A 23,787-nucleotide genomic window follows, 5' to 3' on the forward strand; every position below is an offset into this window, starting at 1 on the left:
CACACTATTGATCGTTGTTGGAAGTTGCATGGTAAGCCTTCGCCTTCGATAAATGCAACTCAGCTTGATCCTTCTGCAACTATTCAGACTACACCATCTCCACAAGGCTCCCCAGCAAACTATGAAGATTTTCTCCAATGGGTTCAGAGACATCCGAACTCTAGTTCTCCTACTTCGGTTGCACACACTGGTAACTCATTCGTTTACCTCTCTCACTCATCTTCTCTCGGCCCTTGGGTTCTTGATTCTGGTGCATCTGATCATGTTACTGGTAATAAAGGTCTCTTTAATTCACTCTCTACATCTGGTTTTTTACCTAGTATAACTTCTGCCAATGGTACTCAAACCCGGTCTCAAGGAGTTGGCACTGTCCACATCCTCCCTTCCATCTCAGTTGCATATGTTCTCTATGTACCTGGATGCCCCTTTAATTTACTTTCAGTTAGTCGATTGACTCGGTCTCATAATTGTATTATTACTTTCACTAATGATAATGTTACCTTGCAGGACCGGAATTCGGGACGGACGATTGGCGTCGGAAATGAGTCACAAGGCCTCTATTACCTTTCTACATCTTCCAAGACGTGCTCTGCCACTATCCATGCTCAGATAGTACACCCAAGTCTTACCAAACTACAAAAACTGGTGCCTAGTTTGTCTAAGTTGTCTACTTTACATTATGAGTCGTGTTAGTTAGGGAAACACAGCCGTAGTAATTTTCCCGATCGAGTCAATAAAAGAGTATCCTCTCCCTTTGCTTTGGTTCAGTCTGATGTTTGGGGTCCCTCTCATACTGTGTCTACTTTAGAGTCTAAGTATTTTGTTACTTTTATTGATGATTATTCTCGTTGTACGTGGTTATTTTTAATGAAAAATAGAACTGAATTGTTTTCCATCTTTGAGCAATTTTATCAAGAAATTAAAACCCAATTTGGAATTTCCATTCGTACCTTAAGAAGTGATAATGCTCGGAAATATTTGTCTCATCAATTTCAAAATTTTATGGCTTCCAACGGTATTTTACACCAAACATCATGTCCTCATACACCTCAGCAAAACGGGTAGCCGAACACAAAAATCGGCATCTCATTGAAACCACACGAACCTTACTTCTCCATGGCAATGTTCTATTCCGTTTTTGGGGGGATGTAGTCTTAACGGCATGCTACCTTATCAATCGTATGCCATCTTCTGTCCTTCATGGCAATATCCCCCATTCGGTCCTCTTTCCCCATACTCCTCTTCACCCACTACCACCTTGTGTCTTTGGGTCCACGTGTTTTGTCCACAATTTATCTCCTGGTTTGGACAAATTGTCAACTCGGTCACTCAAGTGTGTTTTTCTCGGTTATCATCGGTCCCAAAAGGGCTATCGTTGTTATTCTCCCACACTACACCGCTACGTTACATCAGCCGATGTTACCTTTTTCGAGTCTGTACAATATTTTAAACCTACCCATATAGCTATTGAGCCCTATCAGGACATTACTCCTGAACCTCCTCAAGTAGTTATACTTCTCCCACCCACTCATATTCCTATCGAACCTGCCGAGTCGTCCCATCAACCTCCCCGACCACTACAAACATATCAGCGTCGTTGCTTACCCTCTGTTGTGCATGTTCCTGTTCTCATTATAGACTCTCCTCCGACGCCACCTCCGGATCCGGCCCTGCCACCTGAGCCTGACCTTCCCATTGCTCTTCGTAAGGATATTCACACCACCCATAATCCATCTCCTCATTATATTGATTTGTGTTATCATCGTCTTTCTCCTTTACATTACACTTGCTTGTCCACCTTGTCTTCTGTTTCTATTCCTAAAACTACAGGTGAAGCATTATCCCACCCTGAATGGAGGCAAGCAATGCTTGATGAGATGTGTGCTCTACAAAGCAGTGGTACTTGGGAATTGGTTCCTTTACCTCGTGGGAATTCGTTAGTCGGGTGTCGTTGGCTTTATACAGTGAAGGTTGGTCCTGATGGTAAGATTGATTGATTTAAGGCTCGTTTGGTAGCCAAGGGATATACTTAGATTTTTGGGTTGGATTACAGCGACACATTCTCACCTGTTGCCAAAATGGCATATGTCAGACTGTTTTTCTCCATTGCAGCAATTCGACATTGGCCTCTCCATCAGCTTGACATTAAAAATGTTTTTTTGCACGGTGATCTTGAAGAGGAAGTTTATATGGAGCAACCACCAGGGTTTGTTGCTCATGGGGAGTCTTCCAACATGGTTTGTCGGCTACACAGGTCCCTTTATGGTCTTAAACAGTCTTCTAGAGCTTGGTTTGGCAGATTCAGCTCGGTAGTACAAGAGTTTGGTATGATCCATAGTGAAGCCGATCACTCTGTATTTTATCACCACTCAGCCCAAGGGTGCATCTATCTTATTGTTTACGTGGATGACATTGTTATAACTGGAAGTGATCAGCAAGGAGTACTCCAGTTAAAACATCTCTCAAATAAATTTCAGACTAAAGACCTTGGTAAACTCCGTTTTTTTTTTGTATTGAAGTAGCCCAATCCAAAGATGGCCTTGTAATTTCACAAAGAAAATATGCTATGGACATTCTTGAAGAAACAAACCTATTAAATGTCAAGTCAATTGATACTCCTATGGATCCAAATGTCAAACTCCTACCAAATCAGGGGGAGCCTCTATCAGATTCGGGAAGATATAGGAGATTGGTTGAAAAATTAAACTATCTCACAGTTACTCGTCCTGACGTTTCCTTTGTTGTCAGTGTGGTAAGTCAGTTCTTAAATTCTCCTTGCCAAGAACATATGGATGCTGTAATTCGGATTCTTAAATACATCAAAAGTGCACCTGAAAAATGTCTCATTTATGAAGATAGAGGACATACTCAGATAATTGGCTACTCAGATGCCGATTGGGCAGGCTCACCCATAGATAGACGATCAACTTCCGAGTATTGTGTACTTGTTGGAAGAAATTTAATATCTTGGAAGAGTAAGAAACAAAATGTTGTTGCAAGATCCAGCGCTGAGGCAGAATACAGGGCCATGGCACTAGTAACATGTGAACTCATCTGGTTGAAACAGTTACTGAAAGAACTTCAATTTGAAAAGGCCAGCACAATGACACTAATATGTGATAATCAAGCTGCATTGCACATTGCCTCGAATCCTGTTTTTCATGAGAGGACCAAGCATATTGAAATTAACTGTCATTTTGTTAGAGAAAAGATCGAATCGGGTGACATCATCACTAGCTTTGTCAATTCCAATGATCAGTTAGCAAATGTGTTTACAAAGGCATTGCGAGGTCCTAGAATTAGTTATATATGTAACAAGCTAGGTGCATTTGATTTATATGCTCCAGCTTGAGGGGGAGTGTTAAATATATAATGTAAATATTATATTATAGTAGATGGGCTATAAGTATTATGGCCCGTTAGTATTACTGTAAATTAGAGTTGTTTAATACTCTTTGTCTATATAATGAAATTTCGCTGTGTAGTTGAAACACACGGGTTATTCACAATATGTCTCTCAATACTCTTTATATTCAACAAATATAAATACTCTGTTTCTTCGAAACCCGAAAAAGCTAACAACATGAATAAGATAGCATACTAATAACATGTTAACAACTCGGAGAAATAAAAATTGGTAGACAACCTGATGGTGACAGGTGAAAATTTTGATTGCGATTTCATAATGATTTCAACAAGCAACCTTTGATCTGTCATGCTAGATTTCAAAAAGTCTTTCAAGGAGATTGCAAGGGAGCAATTTCTCGTATTTTAATTGTGTTTTTTCTTTAACCTTTTTTTTATATTCATGTTTGAGTTTTTTGACATGATTGCTATTGTTTTTGGTGATACTATTCATTGTGAAGGAGACTGCAATAGAATTCAATATTTCCCAAAATCCATTGAAATGTTTTAGAGGAGTATGGTTTTGCTATAAAAAGAGCAAGGAAGAGAGAGAGTAATAGGTATCTTATATGTACTTGTAGTTGTAGATCCAATTGTCCAATGACTAGTTAAAGTTATCCAAAAGGAAAATTAGAGAAAATGGGAGTTAGTTATAAAAGTTAGTGTTGAGAGAAGAAAGTTATCATTCTGCATATTTTCTATTATATTTTCTATTAGAACCTTTAACGTTAATGTTGGACATAGAGATAATCATCTCTTCTATGAGGAGTATTTCCACTGGGATTACTGTGGTTAATCTTCTGTAATATTTCAGTTTCAATCAATAATACTGCTATTTCTTTTCTTTCTTTATTTGGATTCCTATTAAATGGTCCGACCTGCCGGATTATAGAAACAAGACAGCGAAATCATGATACTGGAGATGTCTGAACGCTTAGACGCATTGGATGTAAGAATTACTGCAGCGGAGGACACCATGCTACAAACTGTGGAGGAAATCCCTCAAATTATGATGATGGAGTTTGCGAAACTGCGAGGTCGTCTTCGTTCTTATGGGGTTGCGCATTCTTTCTCTTACACTGAAAAATTCAGTTTTTGAATCTAAGATGGTTTTCCACATTCTGAGTGATTTTGTCGCCGTGGTTTCTCCATCCCTATGTAGTAACTCCATCGCTATGTAGAAAGAGGATCAGAGTGCATTCAAACTACTCAAATTTGGTTCTTCTCACTCGTGAACTTCAGATTCATCCTCCACCCCTCGATCAACAACAAATTCTTGTAAACCAATCTCCACCATTTTCTGGTAGCATAATTCTCCATCAAATTGCACCGATACACCACTTGCCACAACAACTAGATCAATCAAGCGGACAAGCCTTCTGTCATTAGACCCACATCAAATTTGTAAAGCTATATTTCATGGTGAGAGTGCAATTGAGCAGCAGGTTCAATTGTTTGGAATTGACCCATCTAACTTCCAACAATGGGATCCTGGGGGAAAGAACTTGATTTTCAACTGTTACTGCACATTGAGTGTTCTTGGACAATTAGATGTGTCAATTGCTTTGCTGAAACTGTTCTTGCCGACTCCCTTGATTGCTTGCAAGCTGTTCATGTCACGGCTATGCCACCAGCTAGGATTTATAAAGTGTACTCAAAAGTCAGATTCTTTACCTCAGCCTGGACAAGACAGTTTTTAAGGGGGTGGTGTTGATAGGTATCTTATATGTACTTGTAGTTGTAGGTCCAATTGTCCAAGGCCCAGTTAAAGTTACCAAAAGGAAAATTAGAGAAAAGGGGAGTTAGTTATAAAAGTTAGTGTGGAGAGAAGAAAGTTATAATTCTGCATATTTTCTATTAGAACCTTTAAGGTTGGGCATAGAGAGAATCATCTCTTCTATGAGGAGCATTTGCTTTGGGATGGTTAATCTTCTGTAATATTTCAGTTTCAATCAATAATACTGCTATTTCTTTTCTTTCTTTATTCGGGTTCCTATTAGAGAGAGAGAGAGAGTGAGTGAGAGAGAGAGTGAGTGAGTGAGTGAGAGAGCATACCTGATACTCGTGTTCTCGAAAAGAACAACAAGCTTGCGTTTATCAGGAATAATGGTCTTTGCATGCCCACCATAGAGGAATCTTCTATGGCCCATTAGAAAATGAGGAAAGTTACCACCCTGAGTTGTAACAAAAACCTCACTAAACAAGCATACCGTGTAGTCCAGTGCTGCCAATTGTGAGGAATATCCCTAAAAAACCGTGAAACTATGCATAAGAGTATATTGAAAAATCCCAAAAAAATATTAAGGCATACAGTTAAAGAAAGAATAACTAAACCTGCAAATGAGAAATTTTATATTTTAACTTCAAAAAAAGAGCAGTAAAGACGTACTTACAACTAAGCATCAAGCGAACAGAAAAACTGTGAGAATAAGGAATGAAGAGAGTACCACAATATAAAGCCAAATACATCCTTTTTATTTTAGAATTGAAAGCTAATTACATTCTTCATTATTATAAATTCTGAATATTACAATATTCATGTTTCCTATCCAGTAATGCAATCTTGGTGTTGGCGTATAAACTATAAAATCTACAAAAAGAAAAGTGTACCAATTGAAGTTGAAACTGTTGATCCTCTATTCAGATGGATGAACTTTAGTTCCTAGGTTCAATTCCCAACCAAATTTAAGAGTTTTAATGAAGGGTTGTTATAACTTTCAGCTTTTCAATTAAAAAAATGTCCCTACTCATCTGTTGTTTTCAAATTTCAAATTTACACTAACTCTTTTGTCAATTATATCCTTACCTTAAAAAATTATTTTATACTTATATTAATGAAGATGATATAGTAAATGAACCAATAAAAGGTGAGAGTATATTTGAAATTTGCATATAATCAAAGCTATTACTTGGTTTGTGCAAAACGAGTATATATAGGAACAGAGGGAGCAGATGATACATCCATATATCTGATACCAATTATTGTTTTAACTGACTTCCTATAAAAAAAAAACATCTATTAATGTTACGAATTAGAATAAATTGATGCTGCAGTGGAGCTACAGATTAGAAACTTCAACTAAACTACCTAGTTAACACGCTTCCAAATATGGGCTGCTAAGAGAAAGAAACTAAAATAAAACATAAACTGAAGAGCTTTATAGCCATCTAGTTTCATAGAATGAAACATGAAATCTATTTTTTGCATCCTGTAAAGATATTTACCATAAAAGGAGCAAGCTCATCAGGTGTTGCAAGAGACTCCTTAGTATACAGATTGGGAAACATCTTTAGTAAAGGAGCCAAATATTTTTCTGCATGATATATTTTTCCAGAAGCTAAATATATTGAAGTATTGTTATTGATTCCCATGCCACGTAGCATCATCCCAACCTGCATAATTATGGAAAACAACAGGCAATAAATATTAGTTTCTTCCATAATGCTAGTCAGCTTTATCACAATTTAAGCTATCATATATTAATTTGATTTTCATCTCATTATGCTGCTCTTCTACAAAAGTTAATTATACAAAAAATGCACAAATGGTCAGGCCATGAAACTGGCAGTAGCGCAGTAAGAAATCAAAAACTTAAGGACATGAGACTGACAAGATTTTAAATTAAGAAAAACAAAAGAATTCAAGATCTGAGAAGTACTGTTAAGCAAATAAATACCTCTAGGGGTGTTAGTGGGCATTTTCCATTGACTCGATAGAGGTCAGGTACAATGATACGATCTTTTCTTTTGAACTTTCCTCTCCACCCCTTTTCACGAGCTGAATCCATTTCCAACTTCTCTGCCCTTCCTCCATCATATACACAACAGGAAAATGCCACCATGTCCTGGATGTTAGAATATTTAATCAATCATTACATAACGCTGATTCAAGCCTGTATATTTTTGACAGCTAGAGATGCATATACGAAAACCTAGTTCTCAATATGATAGAATGAGTATCAGTACCTCTTCAAAGCGAAGATGCACAGCAATATATTTTCCATCTGTCCTTGAGCTCTTCTCAATCATTCGGTAAACCAGATTCTCAGCTAGTGCTGATATTGAAGAAGAAAACTTCAATGCTTTATAATTAGTAAGACATCTTAGAAATTGTATATGTGGAGGGACACTCATTGCCAAACGATTAGCAAATGGAGCTATTCGAATAACCCTGCATAAGTTTGCCAAAATCAAGTTGCGTCGACTACCTAATATGGATTCACAGTACATGTTCACCCCAAACCAAAATTGAGAATAAGAAATATAGGCAAAGTGGTCCAATACCTACCCTTCTGTTTGTAAAATAGGATAAACAACTCCCAGGTAATAACTGACAGGAGCCCAAGCTTGAACTCTGATGGTAGTTATACTACTCGTATTGTAATTATGCCTCTCCATTATTGCCTCAGGAAGTTCTTTAACTACCTTCACATAACCATCCAGTGTGGATATAAAATGATCTTCATCATATATATCCCCAAATTCACTGTCCAAAAGAACATTATTTTAAATAGATAATAGTAAATGCAGAAATGAAATTAGGGATAAAAATGAGTATATTAAGCCTCATAATGTTCTTTACATAGCATATTTAATTATGAATTATTTGTATTGGCGGTTCTACAGACACACATCAAACAAGGTATGATTTCCATAACTTTTGGTTAGAGACAAATTTTAATTAAGTAATGCTTAATCAACCGCATAGCAAAGGTAAGACAAACAATGAAGTTAATACTGTTAATTAATGTGATTCAACAAAGTATGTTGCAGAAGAATCTGCCTGTGGTCGTAGGTTGTATAGAATGTGTAATTAATGCACTATTTATAGCATAAAACGAATTGTTGATGATGCACCGTTTTTGGAAAAACGATTAAATTAAATAACTGGTAGAAACATGTTTAAAGTAAGTATTTTATGTTCAGCTAAAGCAGTTATGAGAATTACATGGTAGGAAAGTCTCTTCAAACCTATGGAATGAAATTCTATTTTAAAAATGACAACCTAACAAAATAATCCCTCTCTTTGAAAAACTTCTTAGTCTATTCGCTGTCAATTTTTTCCTGATGAGTTGTCATTATTCAACTAGAGAGATAGAGAGAAGTCAGCCTCAAATAGAGGTAACAGTGAGTACCTTGTTATAGATTTAAAAATATTATAAATGGCCATTTAATGGAAGCAAGACAAAGTTTCACTTCAAAAATCAGAAAGCACATTTTTCGTTTGCATATACAAGAATACAAAGCAAACACACACCTACAAAATTAAGCAACAAATAAACTCTTTTTCCACCAACCACATGTTACTGAGTTGTTAAATGTGGTAATATTTTGAAAATAACATGCCAAAAAACGAAACTTAACTAGCAACATTTAAGTTGAAAAATTTCTCAAGCACAATTATTAAGACCTGTCTTTTAAGGTTAAAAGCCAAAGTAATAAATTAGTAAATTGGTCACCTTGGATCTTTCCAAACATTGTGAAATTCAAAATGAGGTATAACTAGTATTGCATTCACGAGTCCAGCCACAGCTACAGCATTGCATATCTACAGAACCACAATTTCAAAAGGCATAATGGTGATAAAATAATTCATCTCTCAAAAAATAAAACTGTTTAAAGATGGATAAAGGAAAAACTGTCATACGGCAGAGCGTTGCTGGTTAAGACCACCATTGGCCTCGACAATCAAAAAACCATTCAGGCCAGGGGACACTGAAATTAGAGAAAACATAGAATTAGGGAGTGTTTTGGGAAATAACTAAATTAGCAGGCAGTCATATAAGGTTACGATCAAAAGGAGGAAATTGGCACAACACTGCATAAAGTCTATATAAACTCTTTTTTTACCAAATAAAGTCTATATATACTGTTTCTACAAAGGAGATTATAAAAATAAGCTTAAAACAACTAGTGATTCATAAGCTATTTTTACTACACACTTATTAAAAGTTATTGTCTTAAATAAAGTCCACTATATTACTATGCCAAATTTCACATTAGTAGCAAATATGATGTCAATCTCAAACAGGTAGATATGTCAAAACAAAAACATTGAAAAATTATATTATATAGCGCTTTAGTTTATCTACCAAAATGTTCGCGATGCAAAGCAGTCAAATTCGGACAAGGCTTCTGCTCTCTCAACTTCCTTTTGTATTTCCACACAGAAGACAACTGCAAAATAAATAAATAAAAATCAGCTCTGTTTGTGGACAAGAATGATTCATTATTCATTGCACATCTATAAGTAGTTAATAATAATAACAACAGCAACAAAACAACAAAATTTCAAATGGCACCAAAGACAAAAGCGAAATTCTTCACTATACATACTCTGAACAATGAGGTTTTTTCCACCAAACAAGAAAAAAAAACTCGTTTTGATACACGAATTTCAGCTCCATAATAATTCAATACCTAACTTTACTTTTCAATTGGAACATTCAAATCCATGTATATAATGTTTTATTTTTTCTTCCTTTGAGCACGTGATAATTGTTCATTACGCTTCTTTTGCTCACCTCTATAAAAGAGGAATTATCAGAATCGATATCGTGCCAAAGCTTGTGGAAAACCTCGTGACTCCGGTAACGAGAACCGGGAAGAGGAGCGTGACCAATGAGAGCTGAGAATTTGAAAGGAAACGGTCCCACACACATCAGAAGACCGGAGATGTAAACCACCGGCAGCAAAAAGAAGTACCGAAGACTCCGCCGTGCCACAATACCTGCCGACAGTGCCTTCGCCGGCCTTAATCTCCTCCGCAAACGCAAAACACCGGAGTGACGAGGAGGAGATGGCGGTGGACTCGGAGAGCTGCTGCCTCCGCCTCCGCCATTCTCGGTCGCGTAACCGTTTCCGTTGTGTGTCTTTGATTTCATGGCAAGGCTAACCTGTGTGTGTAAAAATGTAGTCACAAAAAAAGAAAGAGAGAGAGAGAGAGATTTATGAGCACACAAAAGAATGTGTGAGTTGGTGTTAGTGAAATTTGAAAACGATGTGTTAGTATTGTAGTGTAGTTTGTGAATTGTGAGGGTTTTGTTGTGTGCTTTGTTTGTTTGGAAAGAGACGGAAGAGAGAAAAGGTAAGTTATTGTACTGAGTAGATTTGGCTTCTCTTGGTTGTGAAGAAGATGTGAGGGACAATTGGGGAAATGGAAGAAAATGAACGGTACTCACTCGTAGTGTGATATTTCTAATATTGCAGCTACTTGTGTTTCTGTTTGGCCATTGTCGGGGAAATAGAATCTAATAAGTTATGTTGGAGAAATTAGTACTAGTAAGAGTAAAAGATGAAAATTGCCCTGTTATTTCTTCCTTCCTTTCCTTCCTTTATTTTGTTGCAACGAGAAGAATAATAAATAAATAAATAAAGCGGAAGTTACGGACCCTCTCATGTGCAAATTATTTCACGGTGCATTTATACTCTTTTTTCTGACACAACGTGGTGGAACCGAGAGGTAAATGAAAATGCGCAATCATCAATTTATAAACCAATTATTTATTAGTTCGAGGATGGAGATTTTAACACTTTTTCTTTTTCGTATTATTTTTAAAAAAAATCATTTTTTACCATTTTAAAATATTAAATGTCCAACTTCTTAGATTTATTTATATATTTGTTTTTTTTAATAAACGCACACTTGTTACTATTTGCCTTATGAAAAAAGGCTAAGAAATTTTTTTTTCAACACTCATTCTAATATTTACTATTTATTGAGTGAAATCCTTATAGATTTTATTAATGTATGTGAAATTATTTTTTTTGAGTATAAGAATCACATTAATTTTATTCAATATAAAAGTGAGTGTTACATTGAATGTTAGAAATAGAGTCTTCTTAGCAAATTGAGAAGTGTTCAAGCATAACAATTTAAACCCACGTTTCTATCAACATTTTTGGACTATGTGGTAATGAGATTTTCGAGGAGTGTTTGTACCTGGTTAGAAAGTAGATAATTTCCAACTACTCTTAACAATACAAAACTTGCCTAAATCCCAAAAGGTGACAAGAAGAAGTCTATGAAAGATTAGCGTCCTATTGCTCTCTACAACTTACATTACAAAATTTTAGCAAAGGTTTTGGCAAATTGACTGAAAAAGGTTATCCACAAATTTGATAATCAATCAACTTTTGTGCCTGATAGATCCATCCTTGAAAATTATGCAATGTCAGCAATAGAGAATGTGTACTACAAGAAGGCAAAAGACATAGGGTAATATTAGAGAGGTAGCTCTAAAGCTCGACATTAATTAGTTCATTTGAGATGTGATGCATTGCATTGGGATTTGTTGGGCAGTGGGTAAATTGGATTATGTTTTGTCTTGACTAAACGATCCTTTAAAATAATGGTTGTGTAGGGACTATCACTCCCAATAGAGCCTTTACCAAGGTATTCTGATCTCTAGTTACTTGTTTATATTATATGCATAAGGCCTTTCATGTTAATAAAGCAAGCAGAGAGAAGAGCATACCTCCACGATATTAAAATTTGTTAGAATGCACCAATTGTCTCTCACATACTCTTCTTCAAAGCCTTAACTAGGGAAGCAGAAGTAATAAAAAGTATATTCTCTATTTATGAAGTTGTATTAGTTCAAGACTCTAATTGCGCCTCTGGATTTGAAGACTCTAGTTAATGATTTATTGGGTGTGCAATCGGTCCTAGGGATTGGAAAGTATCAAAGGCATCCATCCATGATAAAAATAAAAATAAAGCAGAAAAGCTACTTTTCATTTTATCAAAGACTAGGGTGAGGGCGAGAATTTTTTATTAAATTTGTTCTACAAGCTATCTCCTTGTATATCAAGAGTTTATTCCTTCTCCTTCCATGATTGGTTAACGAGCTCGAAAAGATGATTAATTCATTTTGGTAGGGAAGGAAAGGTGATTTCACTAAAGGTATTTGTTGGTTAAATTGGGATAAGTTAGATTTTACACAAGCAAGAAAAAGTTATGAGCTTCAAAAACATTCATGCTTTTAATTTGTGCATGCTTTGTAATTTAGACAACCTTATCACTCACCTCTTCAAAGCTAGATATTTTCGAGATATGATTTCTTATTGGCAAACCTTGGCCATAATCTGAACTACGTAAGGAGAAAAATTTGGAGCGACAAACTATAGCTCCAAGAGGGTAGATGTTGGAGGATAGGTCTTGGTATTTATTGTAAAATACATGTTTTTGATGAAGACAAAGATCAACAAATATGATCAAAGCAACAAGCTCAAAAAGAAGTTCAAATATCTTCATTGATAAAGCTTTAAATCCAAACATATTAGATGTTTAATGTAAAGGTAAATGATACAACCAATACCTCAAATACATGAGAACCATTCATATTTACACATGCATATAAAGTATTTTCAAAAGTCAAAATTACATTAACAAAGTCTTAAAACTAATATTTTTGACAAAATACAAAGGTGTATTCGAATACAGCATAGTGTATTCGAATACAACATAGTGTATTCGAATACAGATGCAAGTTAGAAGCAAAAGCTTCACATATGTATTCGACTACGACCTGCAGTAGTCGAATACAAAGCAAGTCAGTAGTTAAACCTTTGCATCTGTATTCGACTACGACCTGTTGTAGTCGAATACAAAGCAAGTCAGTAGTTAAACCTTTGCATCTGTATTCGAATACACTATGTTGTATTCGAATACACTATGTTGTATTCGAATACACTATGTTGTATTCGAATACACTATGTTGTATTCGAATACACTATGTTGTATTCGAATACACTATGTTGTATTCGAATACACTATGCTGTATTCGAATACAACTGTAAGTAATACAATTTTTCATATCTGAAATGGTTCTAGATCATTGTATTTGTTCATCAAACCTCTTGGATCAATGGCCACGAATCTGAAGAGATGTTTATGGAGTATAAATACATCATAACTTCAGATCAAACAACACACAATCCTTGAATCAAACCTTGAACAACTTTGAACAAAATTCTGATTTTTTACAAAGTACTTGCATTTCATTTTCATATCATTCAGAAAGGTTCTCAAAGTACTTGAAGTATTATTGGATTGAAATCATTATACCTCTCTTATATCCTTATTCCAAATCATAGTATATCACTTGTAAAAGATAGTAGTACTTTCTTAAAGTAGCTTAATCTAAGATAGTGGTGTGCTATCTTAGAAGTATTGTTAGAAGTTTGTAGTAGAAATCCCAGGGTGGGAATTGTACATTTTCTGACAATAAGTGGATTAATCTCTTGTGGTCTGCAAGAGGATTGGATGTACCATTGGTAATAAGGGGAACCAGGATAATTCTATTATGTTCTTTACTTATGTTTGCACCTTCAATTGGCATCAAGAGTCTGGTCTCAAGGTTGAGCATGTTACAGTGTTTGAGAAAAGATCCAAGGTAAGTCCAGATTCGGTGAAGAAGCCTCTGATGGAAACATCAGCATACCACCTATATTTGATGGAGAAAATTTTGAGTACTGGAAAGACGGACTTAGAAACTTTTTTATCTCACAAGATCCTGACATTTATGACTTAGTGGAAGATGGCTACACTACTCCAACAAATACCAATGGCACTGAAAATTCCAAGGAAATAGATGGATTTTGAACAAAAGAAGATGTTCAAGATGCATCACAAGTCCATAAACTTCATAATAAACGCAATCACTTTTAAAGAGTTTAACAAATGCACTTGCAAACAAACAACAAAGAACATCTATGACAATTTGGTTCTAACTTATGAAGGAAGTAAACAAGTTCAAGAAGCAAATGTCACCTCCTAGTCAGAAAATATGAACAATTTCATATGGAAGAAGATGAAGACATTGAAACAATATATACCATATTCCAAACTCTAGTCTCAAGAGTAATGGTTCTTGAAAAGAGTTATACTACTACTGATCCTGTGAAGAAAATTCTTACGAGTTTTCCAAGGAAATGGAGACCTAAGATTATATTCATTCAAGAAGCTAAAAATATGAATACCCTTAAATTGGAAAAATTGATAAGCTCCTTGAGATCACATGCAGTTGAGCTTGTAGAGGATGAGCCCAAGTAGAAGTACAATACTTTGGCTTTGAAATTCAAGCAGAAGAAGGCTCCGAATGTAACAACAGAATCAGAAGATAATGATTCAAATAACAAGAATGTCGAATTAGAGGATGAGGAGTTAGCTTTTATATCTAGAAAAATTCTGAGAATGTGGCACAATAGAAATAACCCATTCCCTCAAAGAAATTTCAGGCAACTCAACAAAGGAAATGATGACAAGTCTGACAAGAAAAGCATCATCTGTTATGGATGCAATGAACATGGGCATGTCAAGTCTAAATGTCCAAATCTAGAAAAAGGAAAACATCAAAAGAAAGACTCCAAACCCAAGAAGAAGGTTCTGATGGCTACACGGATGATTTTGATGAATCCTCTGATGATGAAGAGCAAGAAAATCTGGCTTTGATGGCTCACACTACTCTAACTCTAAATCCAAAAATGGTTATAATATTGTCTCTATAAGTGATGGCTACATAGGGCTTGGGCCTAATAATATCAGCCTGAAATTTTTCAAGGTTTGTAAGTACGGTCTAAATAAACCCGTTACCCATTCGGGTTAACTCGTATGAGTACCGGGTAGCCCGCAACCTGCATAATTAATTTAAAAAAATAAAAAGAGTAAAATTGACCTAAAAAAAGGCTATCAAACAAAAATTTAGGCCAATCCAAAAAATTTAAGAATTCAGAAAGACCTAAACCCTATTTTTGAAGGGATATGTGGCGGCAACCATCTAACTACACAACAGTGACTAATTTTTTTTTTCATAATTTCATTCTAATTGTTTCCATAATTTCATTCACTCCATGGTAGAGACGACTTCCATCTCAACGTTAATCTTCGTTCACAACATCATTCCTTCTTCATGTTCGCTTTTTAATCAATCCTTGCATCGTCAATATCATCGTTACTTCTACTCAGGTTCTTTTTGTTATACTTTGTGTCAACTTTCTCCATTTGACAGTGTTGTTGCTATGTAAGATTTTTCTCCCTGCGATTTTGTTCTTGCTATGGTAGATTTAATTATTACTTGTTGCTCAATCTATTACATATTTTTACTTGTCCTTTTTTTAATGTGTATATGTGAATTTGTTGAATTTGTTTTTAATGAAATCTTTTACCATGGATCTTTGAAGTAGTTCATGTTGTTTGTTTATTTTGATTAACTATCTTCATGTTGATTGTTTGTTCTGATTTAAAATTATGATTTTTAGGTATTATAGTTTGTGTCTACTTGCAATATGGAAAATAACAGTGGTAGTATTGAAATACTTGATAATGAGGCTAATAAAGGTAAGGAACCTCAACCAGTACCATTGTCACCTCATACTCAACCTAATGTAACTTCTATTGATGACACTAATCAAGAAGTGTCTTCTAAACTACAAACCAAAAAAGTAAGACACTAACATCCGCAGTTTAGAAATATCTTGTAAAAGTTGGTGTTATAGATAGAAAAGAAAGATCTAGATGTAAGGGGTGTAGAAAATTATTGAGTTGTTTTCAACTAATGGGATTTTTTTCATTTAAGTCGTCATGCTGATGATTGTAAAAGGATCCATAATAATCATGATGTGAGTGATATGCTTATTGGTGTTGAAGGGAAATTGAAAAGGAAAAAATTTGATCCTAAGGTTAATCGTGAAATCTTAAGTTAAGTGGATGATCTTTATAAAATACTATAAATTTTTGAATGATGATTGTTCTTTTGTTTCAAGAAATACTTCTTCTAAAGATGTTTGAAATACAAAAACTAAAATCACAATTGACTCAAATTCATGGGAGAGTTTGCTTGACTGCATGCACCAATGAAAATTTTATTTATTTAATGGCTCATTATGTAGATGCAAATTGGAAGTTGCAGAATAAGATTCTAACATTTACTCACATGGAACCCCCACATACACGACGATAATTAGCATTAAAGGTGCTTGAAATGTTGAATGATTGGAGCATAGAAAAAAAAATGTTTTTTTTTCCATCACTTTGGATAATCCTATTGCAAATGATAGTATGCAAAAAATTTGAAAGAACACTTAGGATTGTCAAATAGCTTGTTGTTTAATGGAGAATTCTTTTATATAAGAGGTTGTGCTCATATCTTGAACTTCATTGTGCAAGATGGATTGAAAACAATTAGTGATGTATTGCATAAAATTAGACAAAGTGTGACTTATGTAAAGTAACCTAAAGTAAAATGCTACAATTTTTTGAATGTGTTAAAAATGTAGGTGAGAATGTGTTAAGAACAATCACTCTACATGTACACTAATCACTAACACCTAGACATGAGAACAACCACGCTACAATTTGTGTGATGTTTGAATAATGTGTTGTTTTGAATTCATCTAGACATGATCACTTTTAAATTGTCCAAAGAATGGAAGGAAATAATTGTCTACAGAGGAAGTGTGAGACTATTAACTCTCTGAATAATTAAGTAATCATATGCATTACAAAGCTTTTCGAAAGTAGATTTTTCCTCACAAGTTTCCTTATAAGTTTTGAGGAAAGAAATTGATACAAAGCTTTATGTGCTTGTATTTTGTGTGAAATGCATAAGAGTTAAATGACAATTAAGTTAGAAAGGGATTGCATTCAAATAATTTTTGTGAAAGTGAAAGTTGATTGATTAGAAAAGAGTTCTCTTTCAGTTTTCAATTTTGTTATTATAAATTTTACAAATTTTATATTAGTCATTTTACTTTAAATTATTTTACTTCCTTTGTCTTGAATAGTGACAATAATAATAATCAATAAATGTGTTAGGTGTATCATTCTATTTCTATATTGTAACCTCAAATGTGTAAAGCATTTTAATCTCTCAATTTTCATCAAACATGTAATCCTTGTTGCATTCAATAGATTATCTAGTCTTACGGTTTGATCATGGAATATTGACATGTATTTTATTTTTCAACTATTCTTGGGCAACTCTTAGAATGAATTAAAATTATACCCTTTTAAGATGTGAGTTTGTCGTCTTTTATCCTTCCTAAATATATGGTTTATTCATGATAAGCTAGGAAGGGTTTGGGGAAGTTTACTAGAAAAATTTGTATTTGGTGCAAATGTGAATCGGAGTTTTGAATATAATGGATTTGTTAAAATGAGTGTGAGAGCTAAAAAAGTTTTTGCATGCATTTTTATTTTGAATAAGTCAACGTGCTCTATGAATTAATTTTTTCAACTGTGATTTGAAACTTAACTTTTTCTCTTTCGACTAAAAGTTTAACTTAAAAAAAAAATTGTAAATAAGATTTTTTAACTCTACTTTAACTTTTGAATTAGTGTAGTGTTTCATTTTATCTTTTCATTAATTATTATATTCATTTTAATAAATCATTGGTTTATTTCAAATCATTGTATTTAATGTTGTATTTTTTGAATTTAACATGACGATTAGCGATTTCATGACAACTTACTAATTATATGTGGAATTTAATAATCAAACCTCCATATTTTAATTTTTCCACTTGTAATCACGACAATCTTAAACTTCTTTGATAAGTTAAAACTAACACTACAAGAAAAACAAGAATTTGTGAGATCAAATGCCTTTACAAAGGGAGAAATGCAGTCACAACAAGCAAATTTGTGGCTGCCTTTGGCAGCCACAAATAAGTCAATCACAAAGGTTTGTGGCGGCTAAAACGGCCACAAAATTGAGTTATTTTTGTTACAATCTATGACAGCTTAGTCCCTCACAAAATTGTGACGGAGAAGTCAGCCACACATTTGTGAGGGCTTAGACCGCCGCAAACTGTCCTATTTGTGGGGGCTTAGCCCGCCACAAATGTGTGACTTTATTAAAAAAAATTATAAAATTTGAAATTAATATTAAAAAATGATATTATATATAAAAATTTAATATTAATATAATTTCAAAATTTAAATTTAAAATAAATATTATATATTAATAAATTATATATATATCAAACAAAATAAATTATATAAAATTATATTCAATTTAAAATAAATATTATATATTAATAAATTATATAAAATTATAAATTTAAATTATATATACCAAACAAAATAAAACATTCCAAAATTAATAAATTATGTCATACAAACCAAAAATTAAACATACCATAGTTAAATAATAATGTATAATAAATTCATAATAACTAAAATTAAAAATAACAAATATTATTCAAATACCTCAATCATCATAGTAATTCCTCTCATCATTACCTCCACTCCCTCCATCATTATTTGATGGAATATTATCCAACGATAAAAGTCTCTCAAAAGTATTATTAATTGGTGTTAGAGACAACATGATTTGAAATTGCAATTCATCTTCAAGTACACCACCACTAGTCGATGGAGCCATAGCTAGTTGAGGTTGATTTAAATCTGGTCTGATCAAGCCAATTGTTGGCATAGTTGAGCGGTATGGAGCTTGATCTTCTTGAGGTTATGGAAGCTGTTGTGAAAATGACGGAACATACTAATAATTATTAAAATATTGTTGTTGCTGAAACATTGGTTGTTGTTGTTGCTGGAAGGCGGAGTTTGGAGGATCTTGTTGTTGCTGCTGGAAATTTGGAGGCGGTTGATGTTGTTGTATTGAGAGTATTTTTGCTGCTGTTGGAACATTGGTTGTTGCTACAAGTATTGAGGCCTTGATTGTTGTTGTTGGTGGGGCGGGAACTGCTAATGAAACGCATGAGGAAATGAAAATTATTGCTATTGAAACATCTGAAACTGATGTTGCTACTCTTGAAACTTTTGTGTATATTCTTTATTTACTTTATCCATTGCTGCACGTATCAGCTGTTGTGTCTTTTCTTCTTGCTCACTTATCCATTGTTCCTTTAATTGGTCAACATTGTCTATCGACAGACGATGAGATCGATCCATACTAGCATAAGAAAAAGACATTTCAATCTGAATATATCCTGTTGGACCTTTTACAAATGTTGACGATAAACTACCAACACCCAACACACGCCCTTTGTACTTGCCACCACTAATTTTCATAAAGCTTGAGGTCTCATATTGTTTCTGCTGCATTGGACCAACTCGTTGTGCAGGGGGAAGAGCAACTTGCTGATTATCCCATTCTTTCATGACTTGTTGAAGTTTTTCATGTATAAAAAATAATAAAATAATTAAAATAGTTAATTAATATATAATAATTTAGAAAGCTAATGCATTAATATAATTAGAAAATATATAGTTAAAGAAATATATATATCAATTTAAATACTAATTAAATTTATATTTATCTGAATCATTTGTGATAATCCATCAGTATACTCATCTGTTTCAAGATTAACATGAAGATAACGATGTATCTCAGCTTGAGTGACCTCTATTCCAAGTTGTTTTTCCTAAAATATTAAATGTCAAGTTTAATTGCTGAAATCTAATAATTAATTGAATATAAATTAATAGATATATAATAATAGTAATTACCATATAATATTTAATTTCTCCAGCAGACATGGAATCTCCCTTGTGAGTACTGGTATCCCTATCAGATGCTCTATTAATCTTTGTTCTTTCTATTTTCTGTTTGTAAGCATCTGTGTTCCATTTCTTCCACAAAACACTCCAAATATTTTCACCAATCCAATTTGACCATTTTTCGTCTCCCTTATTACGTGTGTAAGCTAACATATATGACAAACACTTGGAGAAACGATGGTCAAAAGAAGCCAAAATTGCATCATCATGCTCTCTTTTCCAAATACATTTTGTATTTTGTTCATTTGTTTAAATTAAAAAAATATTAAAAATATAATTCAATTAAGCATGCAAATGTATAGTTAGTAATTAAATAAATTAAATTAATGACTTACTTTGAAACAATGCAAAAATTGATCAACTTCATTAAATTGAGTTGTCTTATCCTCTTTTATCCCACCCCAAGACAACCATGGCTTTTTATATTTCTCTTGTATGACTTCAGCAATTGCCTTTGCAGATGATTTAAAAGGAATATATCTTCAAAGTTTACATGAAAATTAAATATAAAAATTAATTTATAAAATAATGTAAAATGCAATAATTGACAATAATGAAATATTTAACAAGCATAATTTTAGTTTACATATCCATCTCCTTTTGGAATAATGATTATGCGGTTATAGGAATCAGCACATTCGAGTTCCATTATTTCGTCTATGGTATAAGGCTCGATAGGGACCTCATGATACAGGAGAATAGCTCAACCCCTAGTATCAGTCATCGACATAGGCATGAGAGATGAGTTGTTAACAACATGTGGTTTAATAACTTTTTCTTACCACGTGATGTACAATTCACATAAATTAGTAAAGAAATATACATAAATAAAGATATATATATATACATTTTACGTAATTAATTAATCGTCTTTGTCATCATCGCCATCGTCATTTGATGAGTGAATTATGTCACCGCCTTCATCATTCTCCAATTCTTCTATTTCTTGTTCATCAACTTCTCTCCAACGTTTGACTCATGAAAAAGTTGACTAATAGTCTCATCTCCAATCACATGGTCCAAATTTGCCATTTCATGCTCTTCAATTCCACTCGTTGGTCTTCTTTTGATTGCAGCACACCATCCTTGATTGAACCAACTTCTTCACCCAGGAGGGAATACTTTCTCCAACTTACATAGAATCATCATAATGTCATTTTTCATCTTGATGAGATCTTCATTGATGAGCGTTGCAAAAAACAGATTCTTGAAATATTGACTCACTTCAATAAGTGGGTTCAATACATTTGTCGGTAAAGCACTAAAGGAAATAAGAAGTAAACACTCTAAAAATATATGACAATCATGATTTTTCATCCCATGTATCCTTCCATTTTCTACATCAGCACATCTTGCCAAATTAGAAAAATAATTGTCAGACATCTTCAACTCTTTGATCCAACGATAAACAGATTTGGCTTCTTCAGCATATAAAGTGTAATTTGCACGAGGTTTTAAAGTCTTTTTGTTGTGATCCACCAACAACAAATATGGTCGTCTACAATATATAACTATGTCTTTTCTAGCTTTATCATTATCTTTTATTTTCCCTTTCACATTCATCACAACATTAAATATGTTGCCAAAGAAATTTTTCTCGATATACATGACATTGAGATTATGTCTCAAAAGATTATCTTTCCAATAAGGGAGATCACAAAAAATACATCTTTTTGTCCAACTGTGTCATTGTCCTTAACCTTGTGGTTTACAAGCCACACCATTAACAACTTGTACATTTGACATATCTTTTACTTTATTCCAAACGATGTCAATTTAAGCGATGGTCCTAGATTTTCTGCATAGCCCTTGATAAATGCAGCTTTGTTTCTTCTAAATGCATGATCAACAGGTAATAACCTACGGTGCAAGTCAAACCACAATGCCTTCCCGTCGAATTTTTAAATAAATGCTTTTGTGTCTTCCATACAAATAGGACAAACCAATTTACCATGGGCCCCCCATCATGACAACATCCCATAAGTGGGGAAATCATTAATGGTCCGCATCAAAGCAGCTCTCATCATAAAAAAATTGTGTTCGAGCAATATCATATGTCAAGACACCACTCTACAACCTCTTCAAATCGTCGATCAAATGTTGTAAAATAATATCAATACCAGTTGTAGGATTTGAAGGACCTGGTATCACAACAACTAAGAACATATAAGGTTTAGACATACACATATCAGAAGAAAGATTGCAAGGAGTAATCATAACAGACCGATAAGAATAAAGAGTAGACGATGCTTGTATACAAGGCATAAATCCATCTGAGGATAATCCATGTCTTACATTGTGTGGATCTGATGCAAAATTAGGATGCATTTGATCAAATTATTTCCATGCCTGACCATCAAACGAATGTTGCAACTCACCTGGATTTCTTCTATTCTCATAATACCACGTCATCTTTTCTGCAGTTTACATTGGTTCAAACATTCTCTGTAATCTTGATACAATAGGTAGATAAAACATTGCTTTCGTTGGAATTGATTTCCCCCTACTTACCCTAGAGTTATTCCTTTGGCAATATCTTGGTTGTTGACAAAACTTACATTCAACTAAGTTGACATCATTTATACCAAATTCGTTGTCATAATACAACATGCAACCTTTAACACAATAATCAACCATCTTGACACCAATCCTAACTTTGACACTAACCGTTTAGCATTGTAATAACTTTGCGGCAAATCATCTCTAACAGGTGCTGCATGTTGATACATTAGGTAGATAAAACATTATTTTCCTTGGAATTGATTTTCCCCTACTTACCCTAGAGTTATTCATTTGGCAATATCTTGATTGTTGACAAAACTTACATTCAACTAAGTTGACATCATTTATACCAAATTTGTTGTCATAATACAACATGCAACTTTTAACACAACAATCAATCCTTTTGACACCAATCCTAACTTTGACACTATTCGTTTAGCATCATAATAACTTTGCGGAAAACCATCTCTAACAGGTGTTGCATCGAGCATCATTTTAGTAATCAAATCTAAAGCTAAATCAGGAACATGAAACTGAGACTTTAGACCTAAAAGTCTAATACACATTGATAACTTTGAGTTTTGAGATCTTTCAAACAACGGTTTATTTGTCTCTTTCAATAGACCATAAAATCTATGAACTTCTTCATTTGGAAGTCCATCAGTATCGTCATATTGATCATCATTTAATGATAAATTAGCCCCAACAACATCCGAAATTATATCATTGATAATCTCAAAGTTCTGATAGTTATAATAATCTACACCTAATATGTTAGTTCTCTTTGAAGGACCTATGTTATTCTCCACACGTGTACTAGTACTAGGCGCTGTTGGAGACTCTTCCTCATGATTAGTCCAAATCCAATAGTTATGTTGAAATCCATCTTCATATAAATGCACTCTTATTTCATCTTCACTCTTAAATCGTCTACATCGACATAAACAACATGGACATCTCATTCCCCCTTCATCTTTGAAATTTTTTTGCATTCTCGTAAAATTGAGAAACTTATCAACCTTGTTAGTAAAACGTTATTTAAGACCCTTCTTTCCAGAAAAATTTATATCATATATCCAACTACGGTCTATATATATATATATATATATATATATATATATATATAAATTAAAATAAAATTTTAAATGATGTTTAATGAACTTTTTCATAATATAAGTTCTTATAAACAAAAATAGAGACCGTAAAAGTATATAAATTTTTTGTACGAACTCAACTATAACTCTTTGTAATAACTAACATAATATTTGTTTAACTCAAATTATGTTTTACAAATTAAATATTTTACTAGTAATTTGTTTAACAAATCTTACTAATATTAAAGTTTAAAAATAAAG

The 23,787-nt window shown here is 33.6% G+C and overlaps 1 protein-coding gene across 2 annotated transcripts in view; it reads right to left on the reverse strand.

The window, feature by feature from the left end:
• The window catches only part of LOC101499555 (O-fucosyltransferase 10), a 29,979-nt gene extending 19,229 nt beyond the window's left edge, over nt 1-10,750 (reverse strand). Inside the window, exons 1-9 of one of the 2 annotated variants that reach the window (XM_073365248.1) lie at nt 9,930-10,750; nt 9,498-9,582; nt 9,053-9,120; nt 8,865-8,953; nt 7,694-7,891; nt 7,372-7,576; nt 7,083-7,250; nt 6,631-6,798; nt 5,461-5,651 (exon numbers count right to left, since the gene is read on the reverse strand). In XM_073365248.1, coding sequence (XP_073221349.1) covers nt 5,461-5,651; nt 6,631-6,798; nt 7,083-7,250; nt 7,372-7,576; nt 7,694-7,891; nt 8,865-8,953; nt 9,053-9,120; nt 9,498-9,582; nt 9,930-10,289 — 1,532 coding nt within the window. In that variant the 5' untranslated portion in view covers nt 10,290-10,750. The remainder of the gene's footprint in view (nt 1-5,460; nt 5,652-6,630; nt 6,799-7,082; nt 7,251-7,371; nt 7,577-7,693; nt 7,892-8,864; nt 8,954-9,052; nt 9,121-9,497; nt 9,583-9,929) is intronic. The other variant, XM_073365247.1, reaches the window with a different exon arrangement.
• Nucleotides 10,751-23,787: the final 13,037 nt, after the last annotated feature.

This window comes from Cicer arietinum, chromosome 2 (assembly GCF_000331145.2).
Source record: "Cicer arietinum cultivar CDC Frontier isolate Library 1 chromosome 2, Cicar.CDCFrontier_v2.0, whole genome shotgun sequence".
In the NCBI taxonomy this organism is placed as follows: domain Eukaryota; kingdom Viridiplantae; phylum Streptophyta; class Magnoliopsida; order Fabales; family Fabaceae; genus Cicer; species Cicer arietinum.